This window comes from Dasypus novemcinctus, chromosome 2, assembly GCF_030445035.2.
Source record: "Dasypus novemcinctus isolate mDasNov1 chromosome 2, mDasNov1.1.hap2, whole genome shotgun sequence".
Classification (NCBI taxonomy): Eukaryota; Metazoa; Chordata; class Mammalia; order Cingulata; family Dasypodidae; genus Dasypus; species Dasypus novemcinctus.
The window spans coordinates 147,507,716-147,521,511 of NC_080674.1; the positions used below are offsets into that span (position 1 = coordinate 147,507,716).

At 41.4% G+C, this 13,796-nt stretch overlaps 1 protein-coding gene across 2 annotated transcripts in view; it reads left to right on the forward strand.

Annotated features, from left to right (window-relative positions):
• Positions 1-415: 415 nt before the first annotated feature.
• Positions 416-13,796, forward strand: part of UBE2D2 (ubiquitin conjugating enzyme E2 D2) — a 69,710-nt gene continuing 56,329 nt past the window's right edge. Inside the window, exon 1 of one of the 2 annotated variants that reach the window (XM_058279654.1) lies at positions 416-1,059. In XM_058279654.1, the coding sequence (XP_058135637.1) occupies positions 1,036-1,059 (24 nt within the window). In that variant the 5' untranslated portion in view covers positions 416-1,035. The remainder of the gene's footprint in view (positions 1,060-13,796) is intronic. The other variant, XM_058279657.2, reaches the window with a different exon arrangement.

Genomic DNA, 13,796 nt, shown 5'->3' on the forward strand with positions numbered 1-13,796 from the left:
CTGTAACAAATTCACCAAGCGGGGCAAGCACTGGGCGCCTCTCCTATGGCAGCTACATTCAAGTCTTGGGTCGGGAAGGTCGAGTCGGGCTGCACACTCTAGGAACCTCATCTCAGCAGGTGCCCGTTTCCGGAATGGGATCTGACCTCATCTGCCATTTCAGGGAAGTCCCAGTACTGCTGCTGAGTAACTGTGTGACCTTGGACGAGTCCTTTTCTCTTTCGGGGTAAATGTAATGGGCTTAACAGTTTCCTCTCGGGGAGGCTATGGGGACGGTCCAGCGAACTGGGAAACATTCGCCTTTAAACGTTTGTCTTCGATGACACGCGCGTGGGGGAACCCACGACAGGAGAGCACCCAATACCGCGCCTCAGCTCTCGCGATATCTCCTCCCTGCGCTTCGCGGCGTCATTCTCTCCGCGGCCGTGGCGGCGGTGGCAGCGGTAGCGGCGGCGGCGGTGGCGGCGCGTAAGCGACTCGCTGGGCCGGCGCGTATCCCTCCGCCGGCGCGGCCCGGCCCTCCCTTCTCCAGCCCGCCAATCCCCGCGCCTCCCGACCTGCCCCTCGGCCTGGGCCCACCCCGCGCTCCCGCGGCCCCACCCCGGCGGCGCCGCCCGCTCGCCCGCGCGTCCCTTGGTCCACCTGCAGCAAGCGAAGGCAGGCAGTCCCTCCGGCTCTCCGACCGAGAGGCAGCGGCCGAGCCCGAGGCTTAGGCTTGCTCCCCGGCGGAGGGATCCGTGGCGGCTGAGGAGGCGGTGTTGAACCTTGCGGAAAGAGGCAGCTACGGCGGCGGCGGCAGCTCGAAAGCCTACGCATAAAGGAGCCGCGGACGGGTGATGCGGTGACCGCTGCGGCAGGCCCAGGAGCCGAGTGGGCCCCGGCCCTCAGCCCGTCCCGCCGGGTCCGCGCTCCCGAACTCCCCGTCTTCCCCGGCCGATCCGCAATCCCGGAGGCGGCCTCGCGCCCCCTCGCCCCTTCCCCTCCCTCCCCTACCCCTGTCCCCATCCCGGGGGCCACCGCCGCTCGCCTCCCACGATGGCTCTGAAGAGAATCCACAAGGTAAGCGGCCGAAGGTAGGCTGCAGGGACCGGCGGCCGGGCGGGGGTGGGGAAGGTCGGCGGCGCAGCCTCAGGCCTGGACTTCCCGCCAGAGCCTCCGCGGGACTCGCGGCCCCTGCGGACCCGCCTGCCGGCGATAGCGCCGCCGGGCGGCCTCCACGCCCCACTCCCAGTGATGGCGCCCGACCAGGCCCCGGCGCGCACTGCGCGCCCAAGCCGAGGTGCGCTCGCTCAGCCTTCCTCCTCGGGTGCCTCTCCAGGCCCGGTGTGGTGTGGCCTCTGCCCGGCCTGGGAGCCGAGGGCCATTGTCCAGCCGGGCCGGGGAGGCCCCATTGGTGAAGGTCCAGAAGGCTCCTCGCCCCGCGTCTGTGCCCCCAGCCCTTCACACAACCCCTTGAGCTCGCGGCCCGCATTTCGGGCAGAGGAAGCAGTTTCGCTGCGTCCACAAGTGTTTCACGAGTTCGCTACCGCTTGGGAGGCTGCACTGTTCGGTTCACCGTGCTTGTTCAGAAACTTAAGAGTAGGAAGTTCAGAAGGGAAAAAAAAAAAAAAAAGGTGACCCTTCTGAGGGGCGGGGTGGGGACGGGAGGAGAGTGGAAGCGTTTTATTCCCGGAGGTTGCCATGTGTAGTCAGAAATTAACGCGAACATTTTGTAGGTGTGGATCTAGTAGAAAATCTGTTAAATTGGCTAGAGTAGAGATAGACGCCTGAACATTGAAAACTACTGGAGAAATGACACAAGCTGCTTTTCACAGCCCCTTCAGTAAGTGGACTTTAATGCGTAACATTAGGTGATATGTTCTGGGAAACCTTTAATTTACAAGGGGTTTTGCCAGGTTTTCTATAGGAAACAATTTATTTGCTCTTAAAATTGAAGGTTTTTCAATTAGTTTTTGTTGAAGAGGTTTTCCTAATATCACCATCTGGAGTATGGGCTTGATTTAAAATTTAGATTTTCCCCCTCTAATATCTCTTAGTTCCACTCACTTTTTTTTTTTTTTCCTTTTTTTCTTAGAAATTGGAAGGTATTACTAGAGATTTTTGTTTGGTGCTTCTCCTGGTCACTCAGAAGCTGGAGAGGCTTATTAAACCTCTAGATACATAGTAAGAAGTAGGGCCGGGGACTGTTATCTTGAATGCTAAGGGATGAGGTGGAAGAGGAAGAGATACGATTTTCACTTAACCTTAAACTCAGTCAAGATGCAAATTGTTGACTGCTTCCCAGGCCTCCGTTTAGCACTGATCCTCATTTCATTCTTGATCAAAGATCTCTTATGTAGAATTGATTGCAATGGCTACTGTAAATGAGTTTAGATAATTTACCAAGTTTGACTTCCTTGATTTCTAACAAAAGAAACTTTTACTAAAATGAAGCAAGATATTTGTTAAAGGACGCTTGAACCTTAAGCGAAGAACTCAGAACCATTTAATGGACAGGAGCATACTGAGGAATGGCCATCAAAGTAAAATATTTATGTATTTTTAAGGCTTTTAGAAGTTACTAGTTTCTTAAAAGGTCTAATTGGGAAGTTATCAACTTGAAATGCCACTAGGATTTTCTTGTAGATGATTGTGCTCTTACAGAAGAGAGAGGGAGTATAATGTGTGATAACTTACAGAGCAAGAAGTCTGTACTTTAATTTCTATATTGGTATGTGTTATAGAAACTTCTTTTGAGAGGAAATAGCACTTTGACTCAGAACACACATTTTAATCTTCTAATAAAATTTGTCCGCAGAAGTGAGGTTTCTTACGAATTGTTACGTGTTTTCTAAAATAGATTTTCTCTAAAATATATTCTTCTAATTTAGTTAGGAAAGTCTATTTTAAAAGACAATGATAATTTGAAGTTTTAAAACTCAATATATTTTTTCCTGGTTCATAACCTAGGGTCCTCATCGGCCTCTGAGACTGCCAGTGATTAGAAAAATGGATTTATTTATGATATGCCAGTCAATAAGGTTGTGAAAATGAAAGGGAGATCACTTTATTCCAAACGTTTTGTATGACACCAATTTTAAATTGAATGGCAGACCTACTCTAGGTATGAATAAGACCAGACTTACCCTTATTCTCAGCCCTAGCAATTTATCTGTAATGGAATCCCCAAATGACTTGTGGTTATATAATTGATCTTGGTCTTGAGCCTTCCCAGTTACTACCTAATAATCCCAATTTTCGATATCATGAACTGTTGCAGTTTAAGAAAAGAAACATCTGACATTGTGGCATCTTTAAGAATTCATTATCTTGTTTCTTCTTTGACAGAGGGAAATAGCTTTCTGTGAATTTGGCAGTTCTTTAAATGCCATGCCATTCTTTTTTTTAAAGCTTTTGATGGACTTCATTTTGAAACACACCCCAGTGTCTCCAGAATGTACCAAAGAGGGTCATTATGAACACCAGCTGTAGTTTTGGACAGGATTGGAGGTTATCGCCTGGAATTGTTTGTATCTATACCAAATGGCCCCAGTCTCCTATACTTTGAAGTTTTTTGCTGCCTTTATAGCTTTTCAGATTGGATTTTGATGCTTTGAGTACCTACCTCTGGCAGCACTAACCCCAGCCCTTTTCCGGTTGGCTGCATCTAATCTGTTGTGGGCTGGGAAAACAGATCACTGAGCTTATTAAAATTGTGTCTAAAATAAGATCCAGTAGGCTCTGATTGAAGAGAGCTTCAAGTGTTTTGTGAACTGTAACTTCTTTGGCTGATCAGAGACTTTTTTGACTTGCTTCCTTTTTTTTTTTTTTCTTTTGTTATATAGATATAAGAGGCTCTTTGGTGCTTTTAGAGTGCCGTAATTTAGAAATATAGGGTTAATTTCTGTATTCTTGGGAAGAGTAAAAAGCTGAATATTTTGATTCTTTGAGGGTAGACCAAAGTTGGGATACTGAAAGTTCCTTTTTTGGGAAAGCTCCTTTCTTAAGAGTAATAGCACCTTGAACGTTTTAATGGAATTTTTCTAGTTAACATTTAATATACATAGCTTTAAAATAAAGCAGTGCTAGGATCATCAGTTGACCTGTGATGAAGATTTTTATGGCTAGCTTCTTCTGAAGGCCCTTGAGACCAAAACAAAACAAAAATCTCAGTAAAATAAACTCATGGCTGCAAAGGCCAGACATGTAACCAAAGTGAGTGAAGAGAATTAGGAGGAACTAGAAAATGCTTGTCCGATCAGAAGAGGTCTGGTGCTACCCAGCTCCTTCCACATACTGCCATTGCCATGATCTGTGGGCCCAGTGTTGTCAGGTCTTCCTTTTTTTTGTTCTTTTAAAGAGAAGCTGCAATTTTAGATTTTTGGCAATCAATTCAAATTAAAATACACTTTTTGGATGGTTGCTGAGGACACCACTTTAATGTGTGAACTGAAAATAACAAAAGATTAATTATATAAGAGGATTAAATCATTTAATCTATACTTTTTTTTTTTTAAATAAGGAGTACTGGGGATTGAACCTGGGACCTTGTACATGGGAAGCAGGCTTTCAAACCACTGAGCTATACCCACTCCCCACTTTATTTTTTAAAGTTTAAAATTATTGCTTTATGTATATGGTTAGATTAAACAGTTTTTGGTAAAATTCTAATTTTTTTTTTTTTAGATTTATTTTTTATTTATTTCCCTCCCCTTCCTCACCCCCCTCCCCCAGTTGTCTGCTCTCTGTGTGTATTCACTGTGTGTTCTTCTGTGTCCACTTGCATTCTTGTCAGCGGCACCCGGAATCTATGTCTCTTTTTGTTGCGTCATCTTGCTGCGTCAGCTCTCTGTGTGTGCTTCACCACTCCTGGGCAGGCTGCACTTTTTTTTTTTTTTCGCCCTGGGTGGCTCAGCTTACGGGGCACACTTCTTGTGCGTGGAGCTCCCCTATGTGGGGGACACCCCTGCGTGGCAGAGCACCCCTTGCGCATTTCAGCACTGCGCGTGGGACAGCTCATCACACAGGTCAGGGGGCCCTGGGTTTGAACTCTGGACCTCCCAAGTGGTAGGCGTGTGCTCTATCCATAGAACCAAATCCTCTTCCCTAATTTTCTTGATAAGAGCTTATATGGGTTATGTATGAAGTCATAAGGAAAGCTACTTTAATAGGTATAGTGATCCCATAGTAGAAATTCAGATCACTTATCTTCATCATGATTTATTTTCGTGTTATGATTATGTTTTATAGACTATACACTTTCAAAATTTCAAGGATTGGGAGATTACCAAAGATTACTAAAGGACATGGGAAGGAGTTGTAATGTTATAACCATAATAAATTCAAAAAAAATTTTTAAATACTGTACTAGAGGTTAATATTACCAGATGTGTAAGGATTGAGTGAATTATTCCTGTCAAAAGGATGAAACAAATTAGCAGATAATCCTATGCAGTACTAGGGAATTTAATATAATAAATGGTTGACTGGAGGTGGCTATTTGAATTTTTTCTGTCTTGGAAAACAGACATACCTTCTTGTTCCAAAGATAAGCTTCTTGAAATTGGTATCTTTGGGAGAATTTTTTTTTTGGAGGTTGGGGGGCATTGGAAAAGGATTCTTTGTTTTACAAAGATTCATTGACTTGAGTAACTTTCTTTGATTTTACCGGGTAACTATCTATTTAAATGCAATTTAAACAGCCAGCATTGAAGGGTAACTATTAATAAATCTAGGTTTTTCTTTAAAGTCTCCCAGTATCTATTACTGTACTGCTGACTGACAAAAGGGACGTTTTGACAAAGTCCAGTTGTGGGTATTTTGGTCCAGAAAGAGATGGCTGCTAAAATATCTTAGGCAATTTCCAGGATAGGAATACCTGACTCATGCTTGATGCTGGCAGGAACCTCTGCTGCATACTCATCCCAGAAATGCAAGAACACACTTGCTTTTTCTGTAGAAATAAAGTTTTGGTAGTTAGGTTCCCATACTAAATTTCAAAATCATATTAAACTATAATCTAGGGAAGTAAAGTTCCAGGTGTTCTTCTGTCTCCCGACTTAAGAGTTCAAGTAATAGAATCATAAAAATTAGCCTTGCAGTATATCTTAAAACTGCTCTCTGAAAGGACCACGTGGCTTGTCTGGTAAGACTAGGAGGGGAGTGGATATGGCTTAAGCAGTTGAGCACCTGCTTACCACATGGGAGGTCCCAGATTTGGTTCCGGGTGCCTCCTAAAAACAAACAAAACAAACAACAAGCAAACAAATGAAAAAACCAACTCGGGAGCCGATGTGGCTCAGTAGTTGAGCTCCATCTTCCCACATACAGGGTCCCTGGTTTCCCCTGCCCTGGTACACCACAAAAAGACTAGGGCTAAGTCAAGAACCTGGGTTTCTTGACTGTTTCCAGTATCTTTTCTGGCAGGTCCTGTGTTACCCTTACAAAGCTTTTAGGTACCTTAAGTCCAGAAGATGCAATCTTTTTCTTTTATTGAAACTATTGTACATTTAAATTATGCCCTGGAACTTGAAGATCTTTTCCTTAACATCCCCTTTATATTGTTGGGGAAGTGTCTACATTAAACTGTATGCAAATTTTGGATGTGCTCCCTCATATATCTTTTTTGTTAAAGCAGTTTTATTGAGATATAGTTCCCTTGTATATCTGTAATAAAAATTTTTAATAGCTTCATTGAGATATAATTCATATACCATACAACTCATCAGATGGGTGTTTTACTCTCCAAAATATTAAGATCCAGTGTCTTCCCTCCTTAAACCTCTGTTTTAATCTCAGCAAATGGCCCAGTTGTGTGTTTTACAGAATGTTATGTACAAATTCTTTCAGGTTTACTTTGAGGCACTAAAAACAAAAAAACAAAACCCAGCAACCATCTTTAGAGTACTCACTGTGTATTAGGTATTACTGAATCTTCTCAAAAACCCTGTGAGAATTCTTATCTCCCCAGGTTGGATGAGAAAATGGAGACTTAGAGACGTAAACAAGCTTGCCCAAGATTATATGGTTATGATAGGAAGAGCAAGGGTTCAGATGCAGGCAATCTTGACTATAGAGGCAGTGCCTTTCTAAGTTTACCTGTCTTAACTTCTCACGCTCCTTCCTTGTCTCTGGAGAAGATACGTTTTTTCCCCTTTGCCAAGCTAACTTTTTGCTTTCTTCCCTATTCTTTCTCACTGTCAGGTCTTTGCTTTCTAGTAATTATCCCTGTTCTCATAGTTTCAACTTCTCTACTAACTCTCTTCAGTACCTAAACTTACCCAAGATTTTCCCCTATCAAAAACAAACAAACAAACAAAAACTTTAAAAATCTCTCCCTTTGCCCCACTAGAGCTACTTCTTTCCTCTTTATCTCTTCCATCTTTGACTTCAGTGTCGAAATTCTTGAAAGAATAGTCTATTCATACTGTTCTCGGTCTGTTTAGTAAGGTCATACTGAATGATTACTTAATTCCCATATTCAGTGATCCGCTTTCTGGTTCTTCCTCAGAGCTAGTGTTTCCCAACTTTATTTAGAACACTTTAAACTAGTACTATTGATGGAAAACAAGAGCTCTGGAAATGCACACTTAGATTAAAATTGACAGCACAAATGTTTCCAGATAAATTAAAGTATATAATCAAAATATAATTCAAATACTTTTTTTATGTGTTACAAGGAAAAGCATTAGAAAAGGTATTTTAAAACAGTATATTAAGATAAAACATCTTTCATTTTTATTTTGTTATAAAATAACAAGGATTATTTTTCTTCCGTTATCAGGTGGTGCATTAAATGTGTTACTGTATGTTGTTTTTACTACAGTATAAAAAAGATTTGAAACAGGTTCATTGTAACAAAAGAAAGTGCAATTTTTATACTTTATAATATTCATGTTCACAGTGTTATGGCAATTAGACTACTGCCAACATTATTTCATCATGGTCAGGTCACCTAATTTTTTAAAAAGAGAAGTCTTGCTTCCTGTTTACTTTACAATAGCCTGATTTTTTTGTTTAAGAATCAAAGGACTCTGCTTTTCATTTTAAATTTCCTTATTCTAGCCATAGGTCCATGTGGGATGCGTTAGTAGAGCAGAAATATTTAATGTACAATTAGCTTTGATTAAATAACTTTTCAAAAATGCATTGAGTCATGACACATAGATCAGTTATGATAAAAAAGACAGTGACACCTCCCATTAAATGCTGTTTGTGCATCAGAACACAGATTTATGGCATCATTTGCTTTCTGGTGTACAAGTTTCTTGAAGCAAATCATTGCATTAAAACTGCAAAATAGTGTCACTGATAACTTTTTGCTAGCCCTTCCCACAGTTTTTGTGGTCAGGTGTTAAAATAAAATCAACTCTTATTAAAATAAAATCAACTCTGTGGTGGGCCAGGAACTGGTATACACCAAAGTCCAGGTGATGTTCTCATCCTATTTTTCCTGCTTTGGTCCAGGCTGAAGATGACTCTTGACAGTGAGATTCAGAACTTAAATCTGTCCCAGCACTAATTGCAGTGAGCTTTAAGCTGTTTTCTAATCTGTCGCTTTCAGACTGCACTCTCCTTGAGAGAAGGGACTATGTCTTACCAGTCCTTGTATGAGATGTGTCAAGCACGTTACTGGGAAAGGCAGTCAGGTGTCTGAACAAACGAGACCACAGTCTTCTGCTGACCCCCAGTACTCACTGTGCATGGAAATCCACAACCACTGGTGTCTCGCTGTTGACAACTTGTTCTTGAAAGATCCATTCTGCATGTTAAAGGTTGTTGTACAGACTTTGGTGGTGTGTATTGGCTGGCCAGGTGTTGCTGCCAGACCACCAGGATTGCACTGTGGGGTCTGCAAGGCCCCAGAGGTGAGGGATGCCCACTGGCCTTGAGGGGGTTTCCTGGAGATGATGGAGGCCAGGAATCTTCTCAGAAGTCACTGAGCCATCTCTAAGTGAAATAAGCAGGGGGAAAAAAAACCCCTGCAAATATACGTAGTATTTCTTAAAAGCATGTATTAAAAGTGGATAAAATTTTAGAAGAAAAATACTACCACCCTTTTTCCCTGTAATACATATTAGTATCCCATGGGAAATAATGCGGTAATTAAAACAATTCTAGTTGATCCTGCTCAGAATCACTTTCTTTTAGTCTTTGTAAGTGTTTTTCCTTATACAGAGAATGTCTTCCCACCCCACCCCACCCCACCCCCACCTCCTGAATTCTCTATTCATCTTTGGGACCCAACAGAAATGGCTTCTCTGTGAAGCATGCCCCAGGCATGCAGGTTGTCAGGGTTCACAACTGAACTGTTTCTTAGTATGTAGACATAACTGATTATTCCTCCCTTTAGATTGAGTGGTAGCTCAGAAAGTCCATGTCTTATTCCTTGTATGTACCTGACACATAGTAGGCATTCAATATTCCGATGCATGCCAGTAGCAAATGGTGAGCTAGAAATTTGTAGCAACATGTCTGCTAAGTCATATTCTAACCCTTACGTGCAAATCACTTCACTAATTTTCTTGAGCCTCAGCTTCCTTTTCTCTGGAATGGGGGTAGTGTCATATGCCCTGCAAGCCTGGGGCGATAGGATTAGAAAGAAGGTATATAAAGTGCTTACACTTGTGGACTACAAAAAAGCTTAAAATATTAATTATCTCTGTTGTTTTATTGGCCAGTAATTGGAATTGATAGAGTCTTGAAATCTCAGGCGTCATTGTTAATTGTTTTAACATTTCACCTCATTCCCACCCCCAGCCAAAAATAAAAGGAAAATAAAACCTTGGTGTTAAGAAAATAATGAAATTTCAAAATATTTCTAAACTGAAAAAGGGACTGAATCCCACATTTCTTCAATAAACTTCAAAATACTGCCACTTTAATATGTTTCTAATAACTTTTTGTGATTTTTTTTTTTTTAGATCAAGAAGTGAAAATGTTTCTCTTAGCGTTAACTTGTAATAGAGGTGTCTGCTGCTTTCCTTTGAGTACTTCCCCCTACTTCTTACAGTGTATTGTGCCAAGATAAGTGATAGTATCTCTCTACCAATTGCTTAAGGGCTTAATCAGGTGAAATTTTTGCAACCAGTTGATTTCTACAGAACTGATGAATGATATCAGTTTAAGAGTGATTTTCTTAAAATAATAGTAATCTAAGGGGAGTAAATGATTTTCTTTAGATTAAATGTCCTCCTATCGATACCAACTGTGTTAGTTTCCTAGGGTGACTTAAAACAAATTGGGAAGCAGAAGTGGCTCAAGTAATAGAGCTTCTGCCTACCATATGGGTGGACCCAGGTTTGATCCCTGGGCCTCCTGGTGAAAAAGAAGAGAAAGTGTGCCTGTGCGGTGAGTCAGTGCCTGCGCAAGTGCCCGCGTGGTAAGCGCAAGTACCTACATGGGGAGCCGGTGCCCGTGCAAGTGAGTCACACAGCAAGATGATGACGCATCGAAAAAGAGAGAGACAAGGGGAGAGTCAAGGCTAAGCACAGCAGAATCCAGGAACTGATGTGGCGCAGTTGACAGGGAACCTCTCTCTACATCAGAGGTCCCCAGTATCGAATCCTAGTGAATCCTAGAGAGAAAATGAGAAGACAGTACAGACAGCAAAAACAGCAGGGCAGGAGGAGGGGAAGGGGGAAAAATAAATAAATCTTTTAAAACAAAAAACAATTCATTCCTTCTCACTTCTGGAGGTCAGAATTCCAAAATCAGTCCTGTACTCCCTGTGGAGGCCCTAGAGGAAGACTCCTTCCTTGCCTCTTCCAGCTTCTGGCAGCAGTTGGCATTCCTTCGCCCCCTTGGCTTCTTTGGCTTGTGGCCACATCACTCCAGTCTCTGCCTCCATCTTCGTACTGCCTTCTCCTCTGTTGTCTTTTCTTCTGTCTCTTATAAGGACACTTGTCATGGGGTGTAGGACCCACTTCTAATCCAGGATGATCCTTAACTTAATGACATATGCAAATACTGTTTTCCCAGTAAGGTAACATTCATACAGGTTCCAGGAATTAGGATGTGGACTTATCTTTTTGGGGGCCATTCAACCTACTGTATCTTTTTTTTTTTTTTATACTGTATCATGTAATTACCAAATTCCAATAAAGTGACTGCTGGAATAGTCTTTGGGCTTTTTCAGTTATTTTTTTTTTAAATTTTCTAAAATCTTGAAACAATCTCAAACCCACTGAAAATTTGCAAGTTGAGTACCAAGAACTTTTCTTTAATTGAGAGGAAGTTGCCAATGCAATGTCATCAAACCCAAATATTTTGATGTGTATGTCTCACAAATGAGTACATGATCCTATATAATCACAATACAACCATCAAAATTAGGACATTTCTGTTGATATCTTACTGCCCTCTAATACAAAGACCCCATTCCATGAAGTTTTTAAAAAAATATTTTTTATTAGAGAACTTGTGAGCTTATAAAACAAACATGTGTGAATGTGCAGAATTCCCATACATCACCCCTCCACTGCTTCGACCCACTAATTATTTGAGTGTGTTGTTTAATTTCCATATATTTGTGCATTTTCTCGTTTTCTGCCTGTTGTTGATTTCCAGCTTCATTCCATTTTGATCCAAGAAAGTGCTTTGTTTAATTTTGGTCTTTTTAAATTTATTGAGTTCTGTTTGTGACCCAACATATGGTCTAACCTGGAAAAAGATCCATGAGCACTTAAGAAGAATGTATATCATGTTGTTTTGGGATGTGATGTTGTGTATATGTCTGTTAGGTTTAGTTCATTTATCATGTTATTCAAGATCTTTGTTTCTTTATTGATCCTCTGCCCAGATATTCAGTCCAGTAATGAGAGTGGTGTATTGAAATCTCCAACCATTATTGTAGAAACATCTGTTTCTCCATTCAGTTTTGCCAGTGTTTGCCTTATGTAATTTGGGGCACCCTGATTAGGTGTGTATATATTTGATTGTTATTACTTCCTGGGGAATTGCTCTTTTTGTCAATATATGATGTCCTTCATTGTCTCTAATAACAACTTTTAAAGTTTATTTCATCTGATATGAGTATAGCTACTCCATCTTTTTGTTGTTGTTGTTGTTACTGCATGCATGGAATATCTTTTTCCATCCTCTCACTTTATTTGTATTCCTGGGTCTAAGGTGAGTCTCTTGTGGACAGCATATAGATCGCTCTTATTTTCTTATCCATTTCACCGTCTTTCTTTTGATTGAGGAGTTTAATCCATTAACATTCAGTATTATTAACATAAAGGCAATTCTTCACCCATTTTGACCTTCGGATTTTATCTGGCATATCTTATTTTCACCACTCTTTTTACACTTTTAGTTACTTTTATTGATGTAATCTTTCTTTCTAGACTCTCTTACAAGTCTCTCTCCTGTCTTGTCTTTTCAGGCTAGCCTTTCCTTTAATATTTCCTACAGAGCTGGTCTCTTGGTTATAGACTCTCTCAGTTTCTGTTTAACTGTGAATATTGCCATTATTTATTTATTTTTAAAGATTAAAAAAAATTTACTTATCCCCACCCCCTTGTTGTTTTGCAGTCTCTGTCTATTCTCTGTGTCTACTTGTGTTCTCTTTAGGAAGAACTGGGAACTGAACCCGGGACCTCCCGTGTGGAAGAGAGGTGCTCAATCACCTTAGCCACCTCAGCTCCTCGATTTATTGTGTCTTTCCTTGCCTTTCCTCTTTGTGTCTCTTTTGGAATATATATATATATATTTTTTTTTAATTTTTTTAAAGATTTTATTTATTTCTCCCCACCCCATGTTGCTTTTTACTTGCTGTGTCTGTTCATTTTCCTTGATTCTTTAGGAGGCACTGGGAGCCGAACTTGGGACCTCTGATGTGGGAGGGAGGTGCCTAATTGCTAGAGCCGCCTCTTTTCCCTGCTTTATTATGTCTCATTCTGTTTTCCTTCCTACGTCTCTTGTTGCATCATCTTGTTGCATTAGCTTGCCTCGCCTGCTTGTTGCATCAGTTCGCTATCTTCTTTAGGAGGCACAGAGAACCTATGCTCCCTGATTTGTTGTGTCTCTCATTATGTTTTTTTCTTCCTGTGTCCCTTGTTGTGTCAACTTGCCCTGCCTGCCTGTCGTGTCAGGTCTCTATCTTCTTGAAGAATCATTGGGATCTGAACCAATGACCTCTCATGTGGTAGGCAGGAGCCCAGTTACCTGAGCCACATCCGCTTTTTTCGTGTTTCTTTTGTTGCATCAGCTTGCCACACCTGTCTGCCCCTCTAAGCTCGCCTTCTCTAGGAGGTACAGGGAACTGAACCTGTGTACCTCCCATGTGGTAGGTGGAAGCCCAGTAACTTGAGCCACATCCACTTCTGTTGCCTTTATTTTTAAGATTCTTGGCTAGCAGTTCTTCTTTCTCAGTAGTGTAAATATATCATATATATATATATATCTTCTTGCCTCCATGGTATCTGACGAGAAATCAGCATTTAATTTTATTGGGCATCCATTGTATGTGATGACTTGCTCTTGCTACTCTTGGAATTCTCTCTTTTTTAAAATTTAAAAAAAATTTTTTTAAATTTTATTGGGCATTCATTGTATGTGATGACTTGCTCTTGCTACTCTTGGAATTCTTTCTTTTTTAAAATTTAAAAAAAAATTTTTTTTAAAGATTTGTTTTTTATTTATTTCTCTCCCCTTCCCTGCCCACCCCCCCTAGTTGTCTGCTCTCTGTGTCCATTTGCTGTGTGTTACTCTGTGCCTGCTTGTATTCTTGTCAGCAGCACCTGGAATCTGTGTCTCGTTTTGTTGCATCATCTTGCTGCGTCAGCTCTCCATGTGTGCAGCGCCACTCCTGGGCA